Raw genomic sequence first — 25000 nt, forward strand, 5'->3', positions numbered from 1 at the left:
ATGTATATTTATATATGTATATTTATATATGTATATATATATATATATATATATATTTATATATAAATATATATATATATATATATATATATATATATATATATAATATAAATATATATATATATATATATTTATATATATATATTTATATATATACATATATAAATATATATATATATATATATATATATATATATATATATATTATATATATAAATATATATAAATATATATATATATACATATATCTATATCTATATCTATATATATATATATATATATATATATATATATATATATATATATATATCTATATATATATATATCTATATATATATATATCTATATATATCTATATATATATATATATTTATATATATCTATATATATATATATATATATATATTTATATCTATATATATATATATATATATATATTTATATATTATATATATATATTTATATATCTATATATATATATATATATATATATATATATCTATATATATCTATATATATATATATATATATATATCTATATATATCTATATATATATATATCTATATATATATATCTCTATATATATATATATGCATATATCTATATATATATATATATATATATATATATATATATATATATATATATATATATATAAATGCTTATCTTAGTTTAGGATACGGAAGCTAAATTGTTATTTTCCCGGAGTTAAATTGTGAGAATTTCCCGGAGTGTTCGAGTGGGGTATTGTGTTGTCCCGTTTATAACTATGGTAGAGTGAGACTCTTTTCTTAGTTAGTGTCACTCGGGTCAATTGACCAAAACGGTTTTGTCCAATTTTTCTGGATAAATCATTTTTTGTGGATGGAATTTTTTGAGTTTATACTTGCATGTTGTGTAGTATTGAATATAAACAACAACAATAACAATAACAATAACAACAACAAATACAAATGAAGCCGTTTCTAGTCCACTGCAGGACAAAGGCCTCAGACATGTCCTTATTCATGTCTGGAGTTTGGCCAGTTTTCATCACCACGCTGGTCACTGCTGATTGGTGAAGGTGGAAGAATTTGGTCTGATCGCTCATAGCAAACCAACCTAGTATGGGTGGCCCTGACTAGTACAGCTTTGCTGATCACGGCAATACGCAAACCCTTTCACCACGTTAAGGTATCCCCACTTAGTGGTGAAAGGGTTTACTTATCGCCGTGAACAGCAAAGCTGTACTAGTCAGGGCCACCCATACTAGGTTGGTTTGCTCTGAGTGATCTCACTAAAGTCTCCCTCCATCACCAATCTGCGCAGACCAGGTTTGATGAGGGAAAATGACCAAACCACAGACATGAATAAGAATATGTCTGAGGCCTTTGTCCTGCAGTGGATTAGAAACAACTGCTGTTGTTGTTGTTGTTGTTGTTATACTGAGAAGAAATACAAGTTATAAAATTCTTAAGGTGTATTACACATTGTTTAAATTCAATCAGCAATGGAAAACTATGAGTTAGAATTTTAAAATGAGAATAATTTTAATACCCCTATATATTTCTTCTTCCTGTTTATAGTAACTTAATTTCTTTTCCTTTGAGGACTATTTTCTTGGTCCTATCACACTTTTTGGGGACACTTGGGGTCCCTGTGTCCTCACAGGACATACAAGATTTATTTGTCGTATACATTCTTGGGAAAGACAGTAGAAGAAGACCTTGGTACAGAGGTGTGGAGGATTTATTTTTGCTTTATTTTTATTTTTGTTTTGCCAAATCCTGTGAGAGAGAGAGAGAGAGAGAGAGAGAGAGAGAGAGAGAGAGAGAGAGAGAGAGAGAGAGATATTGTGTTAGCGAGCGAAAGTAGTTAGTGTAACGATCGTTTGTGGTGAGAAAGACTGTTGGTACAAATGAGATTGTTTGTTTACATTTTTTTAGTAAGGTTACGACAGTGGTGAATGTTTCGGAGCGAATGCTTTTTTTATTTGACTGCAGCATAAGGCAGTTGTGTGAGAGCTGGATTACATTTATATTTTTCTGACCAGCGTGGAAGTGGTTTTTGATTTTCAAAGTAAGTACAGTTTTGTTTATCTTTGCTTGTCGTGATTGTGAATGATAGGAACAATTTATTATTTATCTTTGATTATAGTGCGATAGTTCAGTTAGCTAGAAGTGTTCGTAAGTGTTTTTCTTTTTTATTTTGGCAGGCTGCGATTCCTCCTTTGGAGTGACTAAATTTCTAGAAAGTGGATTACTGTTGATGACCTGGCCTGGAACTGATCATATTTAGACTGCTTTTTTTTTGGATTAACGATTGTCGATGACCTGGCCTGTTTACTTTGATTGCTGCTATTGATGATGATAATGATGATAAGGATGATGACGATGATGATTACGACCCCGATTAGGGAGGCAGTGGTGGCAACTTGCCATACAGTTTAACCTGTTAATCACAGATTGAGGGTTGTGCCGTGAAAGACAGTTCGGCAGGTTGTGAACGACTGTGTTGCAAATAATATATATGAGCATACAAATTTTGGTGTTGAACTCGTAATATATGTGTTTTGTGTTTTCATGTTTGGGTTGCGGTTAGTTTTAAGTTTCGTTAGGATTTATTGGATTGCGAAAAGGTTTTTTTGTTAATTATATATTTAGTTTTATTTATCTTATAGTGTTAAGTTTTGATTAGTTTAAAGTGTTAAGTTTTGATTGGTTTAAAGTATTTATTTTGAATGTTGATGGTTTATGATTTATTTTAAGGTTTAAGAATTATAGTTTTAAGGTTATGTTTTGTTTTGTTTTGTCCTTTTGTCCAAGAGTCTGGTTGTAGATTACGTAAGGGGAAAGTTTGTTTTGTGGAGACCATTGTAAGTAAGTAAGATTCAAGGGTGTGGGGGTTGTTTTTGCAACATCCCGCCACATTATTTTGGCGCCCGAACAGGGACTGCCGAGGTGGGATAGAAGCTGGACTGTTGGACGAAGGACGGAATTAGGTTAAGAATTTAGGATTAAGGTTGATGAAAAATGGAGGAGCAATTAAGGGTTTTGAGGGAGGAATTGCGGCTGAGTAAGGAGCGTGAGGAGAGGTTGCTAGTAGAGAATGAGAGGTTGAACTGGGAGAATGCGGCGATGCAGAAGGAGCTTAGGGAGTTGAAGGGAACTGTAGAGGGAGTGGAAGAGGGTGTTGAGATGAGGATGCGAGAGAATGAAGAACGAATGGAGAAACGAATGGAAGATATGATGGGGCAAGTCATGGGGATGATGAAAACTATAATGGGTGAAGGTGCAGTCGGAGGAGTGTCCTCAGCTTCGGGTAATGGGTTGGTAGTGGAAGAGAAGGGTAAGGTAGGTGATAATGGGAAAGGAAGTGATAGTGATAGTAGTAATAGTGATGGTGATATTGAAGGTAAGGGAATTAGGCATAGTAAGAATGAACAGAAAGGTGAGAGGAAAGATGAAAGGAAAGGTAAAAGTGATGTGAAGAAAGAGAAGAAAAAGTATCAGGCTGATAGCAAGGACGATCGTGAATGGGTGAAAGTGGTAAGTAAGAAAAAGGGTAAGAAGGGAATGGTTAAGGATAGGAATTTAAGTGTGGAAGTGGATTCATTATATTCAAATGAGGAAGAAGGTAACAAGGGAGTAGACAGTGATGATAGCAGTGAGAATGAACGTGATGTGTGTAAGACTGTGTTTATGAGAGAGGTACCTCGGTGTGAAAGGTTCAATGAGCATAGTAGTAGGGATGTATACCAGTTTTTCAAGGAGTATGAGAGGTATTGTCAGGATAAGTATGGTGATAGTAAAAGAGTTTGGGCTAGGGAGTTAGGAGAATATTTGACTGGGTATTTGTTGACGATGTATGGAGTGATAATGAGTGTAGGTGACGTTGATTATGAAAGTGTGAAAAAGAGAATAATTGAGCAGGTAAAACGTATGAAAGGGAGTGTTAGGTATAAGCGTAAGAATGATTTTGATGAGGCAAGGATGAATGCAGGAGAAGCTATATCAATGTACGTATGTAGGTTGGAAACGTTAGCTAGGAAGAAGTATGGGGATGAAGGCATAAATGAGAATAAGGAGTTAATGAGGAAGTTTTTGGCAACAGTACCTGAGAATGTGTGTGAATTCATTAATTTGAAACGCAAAGAGAAAATGAGGTGGACGCAAGAGAGATTGACATGGGATGATATACTGGAGATAGTTGAGGATTATGAGTTAGATAGGTGCATGAAAGAAAGTAAATCTGTGAGTGTAAGAACTGGAATGGAAGAAAGTGTAATAGAATTTGGTAGTTATAAGGATGCAATTTTGAGAGGACCAATGAGGGTAGCTGATAATGTAGTAGATAGGAGTGTTAGGGCGAGTAATGTGGGAATACCTGTAAGGACAAATGAAGGATTTAGGCAGGGTAACTGGCACAATAGGGATAGGAGTGCGAGTGCACATCGAGATATGTCAGATAGTCGTGTCCGTAATGAAAAGTGTTATAGGTGTGGAAAGGAAGGTCATAAGAAGAATGAATGTAGATGGGCATTAGGAGCATGTTTCGGGTGTGGAGAGACAGGGCATCGTATTAGCGACCGTAAGAAAGAGAAAGTGATTAAGTGTTATCGGTGTGGTATGACTGGGCACGTAGCAAGTGGATGTAGGAGTAATCGTATGAATGTGATTTGTGGTAATTGTGGTAAGGATGGTCATTATGCTAGAATGTGCAAGGAGCCGCGGGGTAAGTGTACTGAATGTGGTGCAGATGGGCATGTAGCTAGGGTATGTAGGAAGAAGGGAATAAGTCAGCCAGGATGTTCGGGAAACTAGAGTGTAAGAGGGTTCAGCTGGGTGAGTCCTCCTGTGTGTGTGGAAGGAATAAGATCAATGTTTGTGAGAATGGGATGAGTAATTGGTTGAAAATGAGCAAGTATGAACCTAGTATGCATGAGAAATTAGGGCTGGAAAATAAACAATTAGTGTTAGTTGAATATAGGAAAAAGAGGCGTTTGAAAGTTTTAAGTGAGGAGAAAGTGCAAGGGAAATTTATAGGAATAGGTAAGAATACGAATAAGTATGACAAGGGTGTAAATGTGCAAGTGAGTGTGGAGGATAAATGTATTAATACAGATGAATCATGGCTGAGTATGAATGATACCTTTAGTGTGTGTGGCTTTTCCTTAGGTGATGTAAAAGAAAGGATGACGAATGCGAGAGTGAGAGATAGGAGAATGATTAGTAGTATGAATGAGTCTTTTACTAAAGTTGAGAATGTTTTTGATGAAATGGATGAACTGTTTACAGAAATGAGTGTAATTATAGGGCCAGATGATAACGAGGTAGATATGATTGTACATGATATTTTAGATGATAGGGATTTAGATAGGAATAGTGTTAATGTAGCGAATGATTGTGATAAGGAAGAAGTGAATGAGAGAGTATATGGAGGCCCAGTTACTCGGAGTAGAGGTCCCGTTCCCGACTGCGACTGGGTTATGAAAAAAATAATGTAAGTGTTGTGTGAGAAGGATTTGGCAAAGTAAGGGGGGAGGAATGTGGAGGATTTATTTTTGCTTTATTTTTATTTTTTTGGTTTTGCCAAATCCTGTGTGAGAGAGAGAGAGAGAGAGAGAGAGAGAGAGAGAGAGAGAGAGAGAGAGATTGTGTTAGCGAGCGAAAGTAGTTAGGTTAACGATCGTTTGTGGTGAGAAAGACTGTTGGTACAAATGAGATTGTTTGTTTACATTTTTTTAGTAAGGTTACGACAGTGGTGAATGTTTCGGAGCGAATGCTTTTTTTATTTGACTGCAGCATAAGGCAGTTGTGTGAGAGCTGGATTACATTTATATTTTTCTGACCAGCGTGGAAGTGGTTTTTGATTTTCAAAGTAAGTACAGTTTTGTTTATCTTTGCTTGTCGTGATTGTGAATGATAGGAACAATTTATTATTTATCTTTGATTATAGTGCGATAGTTCAGTTAGCTAGAAGTGTTCGTAAGTGTTTTTCTTTTTTATTTTGGCAGGCTGCGATTCCTCCTTTGGAGTGACTAAATTTCTAGAAAGTGGATTACTGTTGATGACCTGGCCTGGAACTGATCATATTTAGACTGCTTTTTTTTTGGATTAACGATTGTCGATGACCTGGCCTGTTTACTTTGATTGCTGCTATTGATGATGATAATGATGATAAGGATGATGACGATGATGATTACGACCCCGATTAGGGAGGCAGTGGTGGCAACTTGCCATACAGTTTAACCTGTTAATCACAGATTGAGGGTTGTGCCGTGAAAGACAGTTCGGCAGTTTGTGAACGACTGTGTTGCAAATAATATATATGAGCATACAAATTTTGGTGTTGAACTCGTAATATATGTGTTTTGTGTTTTCATGTTTGGGTTGCGGTTAGTTTTAAGTTTCGTTAGGATTTATTGGATTGCGAAAAGGTTTTTTTGTTAATTATATATTTAGTTTTATTTATCTTATAGTGTTAAGTTTTGATTGGTTTAAAGTATTTATTTTGAATGTTGATGGTTTATGATTTATTTTAAGGTTTAAGAATTATAGTTTTAAGGTTATGTTTTGTTTTGTTTTGTCCTTTTGTCCAAGAGTCTGGTTGTAGATTACGTAAGGGGAAAGTTTGTTTTGTGGAGACCATTGTAAGTAAGTAAGATTCAAGGGTGTGGGGGTTGTTTTTGCAACATCCTGCCACATGGCGAAAGGAGAATTTAAATGAAATGGAGAATTCGATGAAATTGCTGGACGACGGAGGGAGCGATGTCCTTAAAAGTACTCCCCCCCCCCAAGACATCAGGCGGCATAGAGGGCTGATGAGAATAATCTTCGTATCGTTTCGGGCGTCGGAGGTTTCCTCTTGTTCTTGAACGAAGGGGCGCGTCGGCGGTCGGCATATGGATCGCTACCTCTTGTCGTCGTATGTTGCTTTTCTTCTCATTGGCCGCCTTGTTTTGAGGTGGAACTCTGGATCTGCCAAGTCCCGCGGAGGCAGTGTTGCTCCCTTCGAGAAACGCCGGTTTCACGCGGTCTATTGAGACTCGGTCTTCTTGGCCATGCTCGTCGAGAAGGAAGGCTTTCGTCATTTTATTGATCACTTGGTAGGGGCCTCGATAAGGTCTGGTTAGCGGCTGTCGATGAGCGTCGACACGGACGAAGACATACCTGCAGTCATCCAGGTTCCTCGGCTTTAAGTGCTTAGTTCTGTCCTGGTAAGTTTTAAGACATAGCCTGAACTTCCTGGCGATGTCCCTAAGATGATCCAGCTGCGTGTCGTCGGATGATGTGGGAAAGAATTCGCCGGGAACTGCGAGCGCCTCTCCGTAAACCTTTTCGGTGGGCGATGGCTCGCCATCTGCGCGAGGGGCGGTGCGAAGGCCGAGAAGTACCCAAGGAAGTCATGATTTCCAATCCCTGTCGGTGCAGCTCGCTATCTGGGACGCCTTGAGGGCGCGATGAGTTCGTTCGACCATGCCGTTTGCTGCGGGGTTGTATGCCGTGGTGCTGTGGAGAGTCGTTCCCATCAGGTTTGCCAGAGCGAGCCATATCTCCGACAGGAAAGCGGGGCCTCTGTCTGTCGTGATGTCATCAGGAACACCAAATCTGCTCACCCAGCTTGACAAAAGGGCTTCGGCGCATGCTTGGGTCGTAGCTTCGGTCATCGGCGATGCTTCCAACCACCTCGTGGAGCGATCGATGATTGTCAGCAGGTAGCGAGCAGATCCCGAAGGCGGCAACGGTCCAACGACGTCGATGTGTATGTGACTGAAACGTCTTTTCGGTTGGGGAAAATCACCTATCCCCGATTCGGTGTGGTGGCTGATTTTGCTTGATTGGCAGTTGATGCATGTCTTCGCCCATTCCCGGGCGTCCCTTTTGATCCCTGGCCAGACGAACTTTTCAGACAGAAGGCGAGCAGTGGTGCGTCCCGAGGGGTGTGAAAGTCCATGAATGATATCGAATATTTTCCTTTTGCAGGAGGCTGGTATACAGGGACGTGGGCGGCCGGTGCTGGTGTCGCAAAGAATAGTTACTCCTGCTGGTCCAAGGGGAATCGCACTTATCTTGAGCGCGGATGGCCCCGTCAGGTGATCCTGTGCCTCTTGGTCGGTGCGCTGCTCGGATGCGAGGTTGGTTAGCGTAATCGATTCCCAGGTGGATTGCGTCGATTTCAATCCTTGAAAGGGCGTCCGCGACTGGATTTTTCTTTCCGGGAACGTAGCTTATGGTGCACCCGAATTCGGCGATTGCTGCGAAATGACGTTGTTGTCGGGAGGACCATGCGTCTGTCGATTTTGTGAAGGCGTGTACGAGGTTGATGGTCCGTCGTGATTGTGAAGGGTGTGCCCTCTAGGATGTGCCTGAAATGGCGGACGGCGAGGTAGATGGCGAGGAGTTCCCTGTCGAAGGTGCTGTATCTTGTTTCGGCAGGTTTCAATTTCCTGCTGAAGAATGCCAGCGGTCGAGGAGAACCATCGACGAGCTGTTCCAGCACAGCCCCACAGGCGACGTTGCTGGCGTCGGTCGTCAGTCGCAGGGGTGCGTTATCGTCGAAATAAGCCAGGGTGGTGGCTTTTGCGAGGGCGTCCTTTGTCCGGGTGAATGCGTTTTGTTGGGAAAGACACCACTCAAGTTTCTTCGCCTTTCCCTTCAGGGCGTCGTCGAGGGGTGTCAGGGTCTGTGCGACGTTGGGGATGAAGCGCCTGTAGTAATTGACCATCCCCAGGAACTCTTGAAGTTGGCGGGTGGTCGTAGGTACCGGGAACTTTCTGATGGCGTCCACCTTGGTTGTCATGGGTTTTACACCGCACGAGGATACGCGATGACCGAGAAAGTCCACTCCTTCCGCGCCGAACGTGCATTTGTCGAAACGTACGACCAGGCCATTCTCCTGTAGGCGTTTGAGGACGGCGCGGACGTGCCTCCGGTGTTCCTCCTTGGTCTTTGAGAATATCAGGATGTCGTCGACATAGCAGACGCAGAATGGTAGGTCACCCAGGATGCTATCCATTAGTCGTTGGAAGGTCGCCTCCGCAATGCGTAGACCGAAGGTTGAGTATGCGAAGGTATAGGATCCGAACGGTGTCACAATGGCAGTTTTCGGAATGTCCTCCGGAAATACGGGGACCTGGAAGTAAGACTTGAGAAGGTCCATCTTGGTGAAGTATTTCGCGCCATGCAACGCATTCGTCAGGTCTTGCATGTTGGGCAGGGGGTAGTGGTCGGACGTTGTGATGAGGTTGAGGCACCTGTAGTCGCCGCAAGGTCTCCAGGTCCTGTCAGGCTTCTTTACCATGTGTAGGGGAGATTCTCAGGGGCTCGATGCTTTCTTACAGATACCCATGCGTTCCATGTCCTCAAAGGCGCATTTGGCGTTTTTCAGCTTCTGGGGCGGGAGGCGGCGGAATTTGGCGTGAGTAGGAGGTCCTGTCGTTGTGATGTGGTGATAGATCCCGTGCTTGTAGGGGGATCCCGGCGAGTGTCGGAGCTCGGGCTCTAAAACATCAGGAAATTCTTGCAGGAGGTCGGCGTAGGGCTGCGTCAGTACAGCAGATACGGACATTGTGGCAGGGCCAGCTCTTAGGGCACGGGACTGGCAGGTTCCTGTGTCGATGAGGCGTTTCCCAGCAACGTCAACAAGTAGTCCGTGGTGAGCGAGGAAATCTGCACCGAGGAGGGGGCAACTGATGTCAGCGATGGCGAAGGGCCAGGAATACGAACGGCCCATGATAGATATCCTGAGGGTCCTGTTCCCATAACACCGTATGGGAGATCCGTTTGCTGGGACCACGGTCTAGGTCGGCTTGTGACGGCGGGAACGTTGACTGCATAGCGCCGGTGTCGACCATGAGTCTACGGTTGGAGACGGTGTCGAGGATATAGAAACCATTCTTGTTTTGGTTTCCTGCAACTGCTATGGTGGTAGGTGTTCTCTTCTGGCGTCATCTTCTAGGGAAGTTGCACGGTGCTCTACATTTCTTGGCGTCACTGCCGAACTGTTGGTGGTAGAAGCACCATGCTAGGTTAGGCCTAGGGTTCGGATGTGTCGGTTGTGGTGGTTTCCTTCTTACTGGAACGTTGATCTCCTCGTCGTCGTCAGGAGCCATTGATGAAGAGTCTATGGAAGAGCAGCTGAAGGAGGAGAACGAAGACGATACTGATGATGCCCCGAGGCGAGATGCTTTGGAGGCCTCGTGGAGCTTCTGAGCCTTCGACAGGAGTTCGTTCATCGGAAGTGTGTGTCGGCGTCCGTCAATTGGGCCCTTACGTCCTGCGGTAGGCGTCGAAGGAAAATCTCACGAGATAGGCTAATCTCACGCCGTTGGCCGTTGCTGTCGGTTTCGGGGAGCATTAGCAGGCCGGTTAACTCATCCCATGCCTCGACAGGAGAGGTGTCACCCATGGGTTTGCCGGCGAGGTCCAGGACTTTCTTTGCCCTTGCTGAAACGGAGAATGAGTAGATACCGATGAGTTTCGTTCTCAGGTCGTCGTAGGAAACTTGGCCAACCTGGGCGTCGAGCCATGGGGAAATCTTGTCGAATACCTCCTCTGGGATGGAGGTGAGAACGATGTCGGCTTTGGCGCAGGAGCTGCTGAGCCTAGCGACTCGGAAGAGTACGTTTGCTCTCAGGAACCAGGAAGCGGTGTTGTGTTGAGAAAACGGCGGCAGTTTGACTTTGGGTGTGGAGGCGAGGCCGTGATGGGCGGGTTGAATCCGCCATTGTGGTCAGTCGGCGAAGAGTTGGGAAGTTGATATGTCGGTTAAGCTCATCCTACTGCCTTACATGCACCGAGGTGTGGGAGCACCAAAGGCCGAAGCTCACGCCTAAGGTAACGGAGTAAAAGAAGGTAGCACAGCCGTAATAAGTCCGTTAATGGCAAAGCCAAAACTGCTGATGCTACTTCAACTCCGGGGTCACCAGTTGTAAGGACAGAGACAAGCTTCACCAAAGACCACAGACAGTTTATTCAAACATACATGGAAATATAATAGAGGGTGTGGACGGAAAAGTACCATGCGCGCAGGTGCCAATTCGGCTTGAACTACTTACTTTTACTTTTACGGGTTTATTTCTCGCCCTCCATCAGACACTAAAGGTCTGTTCAGGCGGGCCTTGGTGTGTGAAAATAATTTCTTTCCAGTTAATATTTTGCTCTGTATCATTATCAGTTATTTCGCTAGCATTTGTATTCAGGCTTAATAGTTTTCAGGTCACTATTATAACACTTTCTAAAAAGATAAGTCTTCAGGTTTTTCTTGAAAGCTGCCACATTTTTGCTATTCATGACATCGAGTGGAAGGTCGTTGAAGAGTCTCGGTGCAGCATAACTGAACGTTCTTCCTCCTATTGCATGGGTCACACTAATTTCGAATAGTCTATGTGGGTCATCAGCATGTCGAACTCTTACAGCGGCGCTGGTAGCTTGAGGGTAGGGGACCAAGCAATCATGAAGATATTTAGGCTTATCACTTGTAAGTGCTTTGTGAGTCAACAAACAAATCTTAAATTTAATTCTAGCCTTAACAGGTAACCAATATTGATCGATCAATGCAGGAGTTATTCTCTCCCTTAGTTTAATGCCTTTTATTTGTCTAGCCGCCCGGTTTTGCACATTTTGAAGCTTTCTTAGTAGTGTATTGGGCAATTTGTAGTACAGAGAATTACAATAATCAAGCCTTGATATTACGTGACTCATCACTAAAATTTTTGTACTGCCCTCTGTTAAATATTTTCTAATAAATGCTATGTTTCTCAGGTGATAGTTACACACTTTCACTGTGTTCACAATTTGGTCCTTCATTGACAAATTAGAGTATCAGTACACCCAAATTTTTCACAACAGGCACAATCCCAACATTAGCATCACCAATTTTTATACTTTGAATTAACTGGTAATTCTTCAAAGCCACCTTTGTGCCAAAGAACATACATTCTGTTTTATCATCGTTTAATTTGAGCTTTTTCCTCAGCATCCATGTTTTTATTTCAGTCATTATCTCATAAATTTTCTTCTCTGTATCTTGTGTTGTTGAAATTGAAAGGTAGAATTGAGTATCATCTGCATATAGTTTAAAATTCACTTTTTGTTTTTTCAAGATGTGTGATAGCTCGATAGTATATATGTTAAACAAGATAGGGCCCAGAACACTACCCTGTGGTACACCCTTCATAAGAATTCTCTCATTGGATCGGTTTCCAGAAACTTCTACAATAGTCTTCCTATTCATTAAGTCGTCAAGTAAGTACTCGTGCACAACAGTGTCAAAAGCAGCACGAAGATCTAACATAATTAAAATTCCACACTTTCCCTCATCAAGAAGACCTATCATATCATTCATTATTGAGCACAAAGTAGTTTCTGTAGAATGATTAGCTCTGTAGGCCGATTGATTTTCCGGGAATACCTCTAAGTCATCAATATGCGCCCATAATTGCTCACTTATGATTTTTCAATAAGCTTTGACACGTAGGATAAATTTGAAATGGGCCTATATGAATTTAGCTCGTTTACATCACCTTTCCCTTTGTAAATTGGTTTGATCAACGCAGTTTTTTCACAGCTAGGAAAACAGGATTGTGATATACTTAGGTTAATTATGTTCAGGTAGATATTATATACAACTTGCTTGTTTGGAGCTTCACTTATTGAACTGTTTGGGAAAGGGTCGTTTCCACAATATGTATTCTTCATCTCTCTCATAACCTTTAACAAGTCGCACATATTTATTTCCTTGAATTTTATTAACTTCTTTCCCTCCTTCACTGGCATAGCTGACTGTCCTTCCAAGTGATTTTGGGGGAAACCTCTATAGATTTTATCAATTTTTTCATTGCAGAATATAGCAAATCTCTCTGCACAAACATTGTCAGGCAAGACATATTTTTTCTTTAATCCCATCAAATCATCTAGGTTTTTGTGAAAGTCCCCCCTCTCTCTCTCTCTCTCTCTCTCTCTCTCTCTCTCTCTCTCTCTCTCTCTCTCTCTCTCTCATGTGTAGGTCTATCCTATTTCCTATTATCAAGTTCTGCTAAGCTTGATTTAGTTGATCATTTCTAGGTTTTTTGTTTATCATGTTCGAAAGCATATTGGTCATTTATTGTCAAATTCACACTATCGAAGCCCACACTCACAACAAAATATTCTCCAGCTTCCTCTTGAAAGCCTTAATATTTTCAATCCTTCGGATGTCTCTTGGAAGCTTATTTAAAGGCTTTAGAGCCTAGAGTAGACATATATCTAGGTTCGAATAATTTGAAGCATTCTGTAACTTTTCTCGTGTCGACCACGATTTGTTGGCTACACAACATGTAGCAATTCTCTTAGATATTTTGGACGTCCTGTTCTCCATAATCTATTGTACATAATTTAAACTTAATTTAATCAAATAGGCAGCCAGTGTAAATCAATGAACATAGGAGTTGATCCTTCCTCAAGGTGGGGACACCTTTTACCAGTCTTACTCCTCTTTATTATGTTTTGTCATTTCTTAAGTTGTACTTTTGGTATTCCCCTGGACCTGACTGTAGTTGTAGGCTACATGTTGTGACGTATAATGATGGATATTATATTCTAAATCAGTGTTTCCTAAACTTTTTTTTCTGCCATTTCCCCCCTGCACCCAGTTCAACCATCCAGATTTCCCCCTTCATGTGTATGAGGGAAAAGAGTAGTTAAAACACACTTGAGACTATTTACTGATTTATTTTTCTAATGTACAAATATACTGATAAACTATAGAGTAAATTGGATAGAGAGCAGCCCTCATGCCCACTCTCGCCTGCTTCAGAAATGGACATGACACCCCAATTCTCCCCTTGAATATCATGTCAGTGAGAACTGATATGATCATATTTCAATTGAATGGCTAACAAATAATTCCCCCACCTACTTTAGTTAGTTGGTAGTGTAATAATTTCCCCCCTGGAAGCTTCAATTTCCCCCCAGGGGGAAATTTCCCCCAGTTTGGGAACCACTGTTCTAGAAATTAAATAGGCCTATCAGATTTTATTTTACCTCAGGGATTTTGAAACTTTTTAAGTGATTTATATCTTGAATGGTGATAAATATGGTTCTTGGCTAAAGCTTCATTTCAAAGTGAGGAGGAGTACTGTAGAAATTGTTGTGAACTTCTTAATTTATCATAATCATCAACAGAATGTTGATGTAAACGAATATGTAATATTTTGTAAATACTTTTAGAGAGAGTCTTGGGGTTGAGGAAGAAGAGTCGATGACGATTCATTGTTTAATAATCAGATACCCAGATTACAAGGGCCTGCAACAGGCTCCGCACGTCTTTATAACTGCGCGGGAAAACATATCGTACACACGGATCCCACATGCCCCTCCAAGATTGACATGTAATAATTACAACAATTACACTGCAATCTGATAATTATCAAATGGGGTAAATCAGTAACAAAACAGATAGGATGCACGATGTAGCATCTAGCTACACAAAAATAATCAGAGTAAATAAATCAATAATTGCTTAATAAAATGGGTCGAATTGGCATAATAGAAATGGATCAACTGCATACTGCAAACATAGCCATACAAGAAAAAATTAAAACATTCACAGAACAAAGCAATGTGAGCAACACTATCAGATGTATAGTATAGTATAGCATGAATTTTCAATAATTCTTTAAAAAAAAAAAAAAATCCATAATAACACGTGGACAAGGAAATCATCTATTTATAGGCTAGCAGTACACAAAAGCAATGACAATTACATATTATTTAACAAATTCAGTGAGCCAGCCAGGTTCTTTCCTGGAGCGTTGTGGTCTCGTAGCACGGGGTAGGCTGGGTGTGGGGGAGCTAGACCTGGGCGGGCTCTCACTGCTGCTGTCAGCTGGTGTGGTGCTAGGGGTTGGGTCAGACGGTGGGCTGGGCGTGGGACAAGCTATCTGTCCCTTTAAATGTTTTCTGTTGCGCAATGATAACCTTCCACTCCCGTCAAGCCTTACTGTGTACTGCCGGTATGGGTGATGGGAGATGATGACACCTGATCTGTCCCACCTTTTAGTCCCGGGATCTTGAATCCTAACCTGGGTGCCCACATGCAATGGAGTCATGTTGCAAGAGCGTTGTCTTGGTGATTGGGGAAATCTGTCACTAGACGATGCCATCAATATTTCCCGCTGTCGAAGGGTTCTTCTCCAGTGGCGATCTACCTTATACTGCTGTCTTGCTGTAGGAACACCATCACGAAGTGCTCTTCCTGTTGCTAGTTGAGCTGGTGACTTGCCTATCTCTCTCAAGGGCGTATTCAGGTATTGCAGCATTGCCTGTGTGCACCTGTCGTTGTCCAAACTACCGTTGGCCCCCGTGTTCGAGCGGATGATTCTTTTGGCGGATTTCACAGCAGCCTCTGCCCTCCCATTTGACTGCGGATAATGAGCAGATGAAAGGCGGACAGTAACCCTCCATTTCTTAAGAAAGTCCATCATCTCCTCACTAGCCAAGTTAGTGCCTCCATCAGTGGAGAGTTGCTCGGGAGCCCCCCACCTGGAAAAGTAGCCACGTAGTTTCGCTATAATTTTGTTGGAACCAGTTCCCTTGGGGAAATGCGCTATTTCTAGCCAACCCGTCAGTCTGTCAGCGTAGGCCAAATAAACTTGTCCTTCGAGTTGAAAGAGATCAGCCACCGTCTGCTGGAAGGGGTACTCAGGGGGAGGGGTAACAATCATGACTTCTGGCGGTGAAGAGGGCGTGTGCAGGTTGCAGACATCACAGGAAGCTCGGCATTGTTCCAAGTCGCCTGCTATTCCAGGCCAATACACGGTTGCTCTTGCACGACGTAACATCGAATCTAGCCCTTGATGGCTGGCATGCAGGTTCCTTGCTACTTTATTGCGTAATGAGTCAGGTACCACTAATCTCACTGCCCCCTCCTCATGGGTGTATGTCACCATACTTTGTGCAGCAGCCAACCTGTCCCTTACGCTGTAGAAGGGTCGAAGACACTGTAGTTCTTGGGATTTTTGCTTAGGCCAGTCCCCAGCACGGACTCTTGCAAGCAACAGCTGGTATACGGGATCATTATTTGCTGCGTCCATGACCATCTCTTCGTCCATTGTAATACCGTCATCTTGGCTCAATACAGCTACTGTTGCTGCTGCTACCGCCGCGGAGATATCTTCTTCTTGTATAGTGTCCTCCTTATCTGGGACTGCCGTTAGGGAGGGGTACCGAGATAGAAAATCGGCTGCTGAATTCCACTTTCCTGGCAGGTACTTTATTGTGAACTTATATTGCAGAGTCTTTTCTTTAAGGCGGAATAACCTTGGGTTCACCACATCTGTGAGGGACCTATCCCCCAAAAGCTTCACTAGTGGGCGGTGGTCTGTTACGATAATGAGGGAGGGGCATCCCAACAGAAACAATCTTGCTTTCCGTAGACACCAGGCCACTGCCAAAGCTTCTCCTTCCACTGCTGCGTATCCGGATTCGGCAGCAGACAGGTGACGACTCCCACACAGAGCCAGCCGCCAACCCCCTTTGCAACAAAAAGGGGTCTCTAGGGAGGTACAACCCCAGTACTGTTGCAGGACAACGAAACCTATACCTTCCCTACTCCAATCTGTGATTACTGCTGTAGGCCTAGTCTTGTCGTAATACCGTAGTCCATCCTTTGCCAGCCGACAAATAATATCTTGAGCCTGTCGGAACTTGTGTTGCAGTTGTTCGTCCCAATATACCTTCTTTCCTGTAGATTTCTTCAGTAGTTCCCGGAAGGGCTCCATGAGGGGCGCGGTGGCCAAAAAGGGTGCCAGCTGGTTGACGAAACCATACCAGGATCTGATATCCGTAACTGATGGTTGGGCTGGCATGGGAAAGTCTCTTATGGCAGCCAACCTTTCACTTGTAGGCTCATACGAGTCCCACCCCAGGTGAAAACCAACAAAGGTAGCCTCTCTCCTGCAAAATGAGAACTTTTCTGGTTTTAGGGTAATGCCTTTCTTCGCGCAGGTAGCCAGAAAATCAAAGGTGTGCCAAAAGGCTCCCTCAACACTTATGTCATGCAGAAGGGTGTCGTCTACACACTTGTACTTGCGAGGAATATCCATAATTGCGTCATCAAACCGTCGAGTGTAGGCATCGGAAGCTGCACAGTGGCCCATCGGGGTGCGACGATACTGGTACCTGCCCCATGGGGTTATGAAAGTTGTCAGTCTTCGGCTGTCCTCATCCAACTCCACCTGGTGGAAACCCCAGAACGCATCTGCAACAGTCTTATAGCTTCGAACAGGTACACCAGATACTATATCAAAGGGTGCTGGTGTATGGTGCGTTTCCCTCTTGCAACATGCATTTAAGCGCTGATAATCCACTGTCCTCCTCGGGTGGCCATCCTTTTTGGCCACTACTACCATTCTGGCGCACCACTCTGTGGCCTCCCCCGGTGGTACTGGCTGGATGATGCCCCTACGTACGTCCTCCTCCAGCTGAGCCTTGACTTCATCTTCCCAGTGCTTTGGGACCGCTGCAGGTGTGTGGCAAGCATAGGGTATGGCCCCGGTGACGAGGTGGATGCGGTGGGGTGGGCCCTCCATAACTGGGAGGGGTGACTTGGAGGTGTTGAAGGTTGTCGCCGAAAAACGTTGGAGTAGCCAATCTTGAAGTAAGGGAACGTTTTCTTCCAGCGGGGGGAATGGTAACACTGTCGGACGTGAGAGATCCACCTCCTCTACTGTATCAACGGTGGCAACACTGGCGAGATGATAGGGGAACGTAGCTGGGACTAGACCCAACTCTTTACACATTGACAATGACAAGTATAAATTTGTTGCAGAATTCACGAAGAAAATCTCCTGCATAGAGGATCGACCATTTAATGATACACAACACTTAGTTGCCCCTAAACACTTCAAACGAATGCCTGCAACATCTCTCAGCGTCTGCTGCTTTTCAACTTTCGCGGGGTCGAGGTGCAGCAGCTGCAACAGCTCGCTGCCAGCGACGCAAACCTGGGCCCCCGTATCGGCAACGGCGGTGGTGGGTACACACTCCCTCCCCCCCGGCACTGACACTGATACATTTAATAACGGTTGTCCCGCAACGGCGGTAGATGCAATCACTACAGCACTAGATACTTCTGGCAGGACCTTACGTTTGCCCCTACAGCATTTCTTCAAATGCCCCACTTTCTGGCAATTATAACAAGTAACACCTTTGGCCAAACACGAATTCTTATCGGAGTGCGAACTGCCACGGTTGCCGCACCTCGTTGGCGGCGTACGATGCACAGCACGGTGGATAGTGGCGGCTGCACACTCCCCCTCCTCCGTGACATTGGCTGCCTCGACTGGCGGATAACTTGCAATTTGGCGGGAAATTTTCCCGCTCTCACCTACATCCCTAACCGCAGCTTCAAATGCTATGCACTGTGCCCTGAGGGCGTCTACGCTATCATACCTATGATAACTTTGAAAAATTTCTCTTTTAAGCACTAAATTATTCAACCCTACCATCACTTTACGCAATAGCATATATTCAGACAGATCGGAATTACACTGTGGGCACTCGAACTTGCAATCTAGAGCTAACTGAGAACACCTTTGAAAATACACATTGATAGGCTCATCCGTGGCCTGAACATCATTAAAGAATTCGCTCCATAGCACTGCTTGGTTGGATGACCGTAGTACTAGCTTTTCAACGCTATCTAATGCCTCCTTGGGGCTCACACATGACCATTGGGCCGCTGAGAACTTTGCATCTAAAGCTCTCTGTAGAGCTGGCACACACAGAAGACGGATGTGCATGACGGCCTCCAAACTAGGCCACCTGTTCAGGTGTATCCAGCACTCCATAGACCGCCTCCATGTCCTGAACGCCGCTGAAGACATTTCCACATCACACTTCTCAGGAGCTGAAGCATTGGACACCCGTGGCACTCTGGCTACCGGCAGGTTAGCCACCTGGGTTTGCAGTGCAATGATAGCTTGTTGCTGGGAGATAATGGTGTCGCGGGCCTGACGAAGTGACGGAGTTGCGATGGCCCTCCTGGAGGGCGTTGCAAGACGAGGTCTAATAGGTGGTGCCATCCTGATCTACGCTCCACAGGCGTAGGTTCATATCTCACTGCGCCATCTTGGGGTTGAGGAAGAAGAGTCGATGACGATTCATTGTTTAATAATCAGATACCCAGATTACAAGGGCCTGCAACAGGCTCCGTACGTCTTTATAACTGCGCGGGAAAACATATCGTACACACGGATCCCACAGAGAGAGAGAGAGAGAGAGAGAGAGAGAGAGAGAGAGAGAGAGAGAGAGAGAGAGAGAGTGAGGTGTTAATGCAACCTTAACAAACCTATCATTAACTGTTATCTAACGATTTCATTCTTTGTCAAACCAAAGCAACTGTGTAACAGCCAATAGTTGAATCCCTTCCTTTGTTTCTTGTATGCAATCTCAGGTTTTCTGGATTGGGAAAGTGACTAACATTACATTAACCTTGATTAGTTTTCCTCAAAATCCGACTTAAAAACCTTTTTTTTTCTTAAAAGACTCACAACTCGAAAATATCAGGGAAAAGTAAGTGAATCATATGATTTATTTCAAGACTTCTTGATGGGATAATAAAAGATTGCTTAATAAATATCTAGCTTAAATACATTCCAGTGATATCGAACCTATGATATACGAGGTACAAGTATACTTAACATACACATGTGCGTTTAAAGACTTACTAAAATTATTTGGATTTGCTGGTAAAGAATAGATTTGACTAAACTGGTTTCGGTGGAAAGATTTGCAGTGAGAAAACACGTCAAAAGAGTATAAGAGTAGTTTGTTAAACACTGAAATGCCTGGAGGGAACACATCATTATAAAGGTTCCTTTGGTCAGGAACAAGAGGAGGAATTTCAAACACCAACTAACGTAACAAGACTTTAGAAATAGTCGAAAAAAAAAAGAATGTAAAACCGTTTGAGCAAATACCATTTCGACAAAATAGAGATATTGCCAATATTTTATCATAGTTATGTCTCTCTCTCTCTCTCTCTCTCTCTCTCTCTCTCTCTCTCTCTCTCTCTCTCTCTCTCTCTCTCTCTCTCTCTCTCTCTCAGCATCAAATCCATTGAAATATTAAATATTCATTAGTGTATCCCAAGATATAAATGATTTGTAAGTTTAGATGAAGTCAGCCTCATGTCATCTCAGCACTTACACAGAAGTGGTTGGTAGAAAAAGAGGCTTAATTTTGATCTTTAAGGGAATCTATACACCTAATACATTGAAATTAAGTTTAAATTAAAGTAGGAAATGACCACGATAAAAGCCCAAGTAGGAACACGGCTTTTTATACAAGTTTTTAGAAAATATTCTTGGGAAAACCTTTATAGACTCTTTATTTTGTATGCAACTCTGTTTTTCTCATATTCCAATAGCAGACGTATAATTGCCTCATTAGTCATGACCAATTAGCTCCTACTGTAAGGGGGTTGGGGTTCCTAGCCTGTTTGTTTTTTGACTAACCAGACAGAACTGGTTTTCTACAGACAGTATTTGTTCTTCGTTTAAGAGGACGGACCTACTCGTTGTCAGTGAACTGTGAAATCTAAAAAAAAAAAAAAAAATTTTAATCTGAAAATGGGAAGCCTTATTTAGCAATTAATACCAACGGTCTTTGTTCAGTATCAAGGTAAAAAGTTGAATTTATTTTATTACTAAGTGATTATCTTTAATGGGGAAATACAGGCGACATTATCATTTTGATATTAAAACCTTTTCATTAGTGGGCCGCATGATTGCATGAATCTTCAACACTGAAGGACATACTTTGTGGATTAGGCAATTTGAATCGAAGGTGTTCCTTTAACTCTCTAATAATTAGCAGATAAAAAATGCAGAACTGTATTTTATTATGTTAAATGATAAGTGCTTCTGTTTTTTTAACAACTATAAAATTAATGGAGATGCTACTACAATTATAATTTTAATATAACAGCGTATATATTCTTAACTTAATTGTTCATATATAAAATTGTGTTAAAGAAAGACTCAAAATGGTTGAGCATTGGTTTCACAATCTTGTAATGTAGACTATAACATCATATAGCAGTGGGAATCTTTATTTAAAGTTACAATTTAGTTTAATGACCACTTTTTGTTTTTTCAAGATGTGTGACAGCTCGATAGTGTATATGTTAAACAAGATAGGGCCCAGAACACTACCCTGTGGTACACCCTTCATAAGAATTCTCTCACTGGATCGGTTTCCAGAAACTTCTACAACAGTCCTCCTATTCAGTAAGTAAACTAAACTTAACCTGCTCTAGTGTAGTAATACAACCAACTATTTTGAGTGTATATCTCCATTCTATACATATTTATGCAAAATTCGATGTATTATGTGAGTATATATTTACTTACATACAAAAAAAATCTATAAAACAATAAACTAAACAACAATATCAATAAGAAATTTACAAAAATAGTCCACGAGGAAATTGGTGCAAACTATGCCGATGAGGAATCCGCTTCCGCAGACGAAATTTCCGCACTTGGGCAACACCAGCCACTGTAAATAGCCTCTCATATAGTTTGGTCAATAGGTGAACATTTAATGTTTTCGTTTTGAAATCGAGGTACGATTTAGATTTTGAATTGATTTCAGTTTTATTTTCTTTGAGATATTGACTGGTTATCCAGCAATGTTTCAGACTTTTCAAATGACTAATTAATAGTTCAAAAGTGACATATTCTAGCCCTTTTGCCGTGAAGGATAGATTCTAAATAGGTTTTGGTGCAGAAGTTTCTGGAAACCGATCCAGTGAGAGAATTCTTATGAAAGGTGTACCACAGGGTAGTGTTCTGGGCCCTATCTTGTTTAACATATACACTATCGAGCTGTCACACATCTTGAAAAAACAAAAATAACCAGGAGCACTTTTAAGAATGGGTGTGGCTGTAACCACTGTCTCAGATTGTGGATATTCACACTCATCAATGGTAGTATTTTATTATTCCCAAAATAATATACTAAAGAATCTAAAGGTTTTCTACTTCAGTTACTTTGGATATTACCATCAGATCAGTCACTTGTTCGTGAGTGCGTTCGCTTTAGATTGCCTTGCCTTATTCAAGACAGGGTCACACAACAACAACAATAATAAGAAGAATAGGGATGTGGGGAATATGGGGAAAGGAAGAGTACCCCTGGATACAATCCAGTTTATAGCTCAAAGGCAGGTACTCGGGATGGGGAAGATTAAGGAAAAATGGAGAAAGGGAAGTACAGGAGAAGAATAAAAGAGAGGGGCAGACCCTCTTGCGATATTAGGGAACTCATATGCATTGCCCTACCTATAAGTGCAGCCAGATCCCTGCTAGGATTTTTCAGCGAACCTAAACTTATGTCTACATTCATTAGCTGTCCTAATTTTGGGCATAGAAATTAAATGTTCGGTAGTATCTTCTTCATCTTTGCACAAGTCACACAAATTATCTTCATATTTTCCCCTGAAAACTGCTGTTAAGTTGAGCATGTATATTTAATCTTGTCTTCATTACAACAACAAGAGTGAATATGTTGACTCTGTGCCATTCATAATTCCACATGTTTTTGGTGCAAAGATTTTCCCTGATTGCACATCAACCTTTGGAGTTAAAACAGCAGTATTCAGAGGCGGATTTAGGTTGTGCGGGGCCCTAGGCCCGGTGACCTTACCGGGCCCTCAAATCAGTGTACGAGCGAAGCGTTAAAATAAATTAGCTTTTTAAACAATATTAAATTTATTGAAATTTAACCAAATTACCATTTCACAGTTGAACATTAACCATATGATTTTTTGAAGCTCAACAATAAAAATAACTATAATAATACACCATTAACTAAAGAGATAAGCGTTGAAATAAATTTTCTTTTTAAACAATATTCAATTTATTGATAATGATCCAAGTGACCATTTCACAGTTGAACATTACACATTTGCTTTTTTGAAGCATAACAAAAAAATTACTATAATAATACACCATTAACTAAGGAGATCCTCAACTATAATGATGCACCATTGAAAAATAATAACTTCAATAATACACCTTAAACAAAAGAGAATACCGTTTGACTGAAGTGAGTGGCAAAATGGCAAAATGAGTGGGTTTCGTTTATTGCATGCAATTTGCACTGTACACTCAACTATTTCTCATTAAAAGAATTATTTTTTCGAGCCTTCTTACTTGCAAACTGTTTGATGACATCAGTAAAATCAAGCACCCTTAATTTTTCATGCTCAATGCTCAACAGGGTGAGTGAAGATAAGCGGTTCTGCCCCATGGTGTTTCTTAGATAATTCTTTAGTAGTTTCAGCTTGGAGAATGATCGCTCCCCAGTGCAGTTTGTGACAAACATGCAGAGATAGAGTCGTAATACAATTTCAACATTAGCAAATGTTTCAACCATATCATGTCTGTGAGTTATCTTATACATTTCTTGTTCCGGACTTTGTCTTTGTGCAGCTTTTACTCCACCTAATGAAGGAGCACTTTCGGATGAACCTCTTGGAATGGATTTCATGAGGTGTGCAAACTGCAAAAGCTCCGACTCCAATCCCGCCTCCAAGTCATTAGGATATGAAGACACAAGCTTTTCAGCAGCTGCTTCAAGTTCAGTGTTTGTTTTGTTTGAGATTTCTGATAAAAACCCAAATTTCTCTCGAAGGTCGCTGTAAGCTGCAAGGCGTTTTGTTAGGGCAGCATAGAGCTTGTCAATGATTGGCAAGAAAGCAGTCACTCTAAACATGTCTCTCCCTGTCAGCGTAACATCCTCCACCGAGTCTAGTTCATCGTGGTGACGCTTGCGCTTTCTAATACGCTGCGACTGCCTGTCGGCGTAGTATGCAACTTTACCAGTCACATCACTGGGATCACACTTACCCATAGCTTTTGCTTCAAAATCATCGAACTGGGATCTCAGGTCTTTAACAAACTGGCGACCAACCAGAAAGCAAGAGATGCATACACCCGAAGGCCTAGTTAACGGCACATCATCGATGATAGAAATAAAAATATTAGAAGAAAAACTAAAACGTTGAGGCACTAGAGAGAAAAAAAGCATTAACGTGTTTTTTTAAAGTATAACAATCATTTGACTTGACGACATCATTAGGAGGGGTGTTCCAAACATTAACATATGAGGGGATGAAGCAACGAGAAAACTGAGACGTGTTCGACAGTAAGAGAGGTGGAACCTTTTTTTGTAACTGATGTTTGACAAGTTAGTCTTTTCCTGTTTTTGTCGACAAGCAAATAGAAAAGGTTTCAATCAATGAAATTCACACCTGAGCAGAAATGAGCCGGAAGGTACGTCAAGAAGTCAGATGAGACCACTGCGCTCAGAAAACAATGAGAGTGAACACTTCAGGCAGAAAGAGCAAACTGATAAAAAAAGCATGCTAGCACAAAATAAAGCACACAGATCATAGTGACAGATGAGAGTGTTCGTGAAAATAGTTGCACAAGATTTATCATGAGTCATTAATGCATACATGTAAGCATGTGCATACAGGGTTCAACAGCCAATCAGAGTGCAGATTGAACGTTAGCAATCGCGCCACGTGGACCCAACAAGAAGTAAAGAAAAGTCCACTGGTCCACACACAATGAATATTATTCACACAATTTATATGATAGATTGACAGAAAACCGAGCTTGCATTATTGCATTAACTTACGAATTCGAAATGTTGCTTGCAAGCAAACTGTATGAAATTCAAAGTCATTGAACCGATGAAGTGAATATAACTCACTTTCATGCATACTAAACGTGGCGCCACATTCATTGCACAGCTCAAATGCTGCGAATTGCCAAATTGCAAATGTTGTAATTGCCTGTGTAGATATTATTTCGCAGAAATTCATTGACACAAGGGGGGAGAAAATTTTTTCCATTGATTATAAAGTGCCCACCCCGAATTATGAATAAAATTTCGCGGGGCCCTAGGCCATGGCCCACTCGCCCCCCCCCCCCTAAATCCGCCACTGGCAGTATTATATATG

The 25000-nt window shown here is 41.8% G+C and overlaps 2 protein-coding genes and 1 long non-coding RNA gene across 4 annotated transcripts in view; all 3 read left to right on the plus strand.

The window, feature by feature from the left end:
* Nucleotides 1–25000, plus strand: part of LOC137633989 (uncharacterized) — a 90573-nt gene that overhangs the window by 22459 nt on the left and 43114 nt on the right. Inside the window, exons 1-2 of one of the 2 annotated variants that reach the window (XR_011042405.1) lie at nt 20528–20646; nt 21125–21254. This is a non-coding gene — a long non-coding RNA (uncharacterized lncRNA). Of the gene's footprint in view, nt 1–20527; nt 20647–21124; nt 21255–25000 lie in introns of those variants that run through there. The other variant, XR_011042406.1, reaches the window with a different exon arrangement.
* Nucleotides 1883–4835, plus strand: LOC137633450 (uncharacterized). The gene is made up of 2 exons (XM_068365740.1): nt 1883–2059; nt 2196–4835. Exon 2 carries the CDS (start codon nt 3013–3015, stop codon nt 4801–4803), a length of 1791 nt encoding a protein of 596 aa, XP_068221841.1. The 5' UTR covers nt 1883–2059; nt 2196–3012; the 3' UTR covers nt 4804–4835.
* LOC137633451 (uncharacterized) lies at nt 4838–6651 on the plus strand. Its single transcript, XM_068365742.1, has 2 exons — nt 4838–5860; nt 5997–6651. The coding sequence occupies exon 1, from the start codon at nt 4878–4880 to the stop codon at nt 5484–5486; it is 609 nt and encodes a 202-aa protein (XP_068221843.1). The 5' UTR covers nt 4838–4877; the 3' UTR covers nt 5487–5860; nt 5997–6651.

The sequence above is a fragment of the Palaemon carinicauda genome, chromosome 43, assembly GCF_036898095.1.
Source record: "Palaemon carinicauda isolate YSFRI2023 chromosome 43, ASM3689809v2, whole genome shotgun sequence".
NCBI classification, from domain to species: Eukaryota; Metazoa; Arthropoda; class Malacostraca; order Decapoda; family Palaemonidae; genus Palaemon; species Palaemon carinicauda.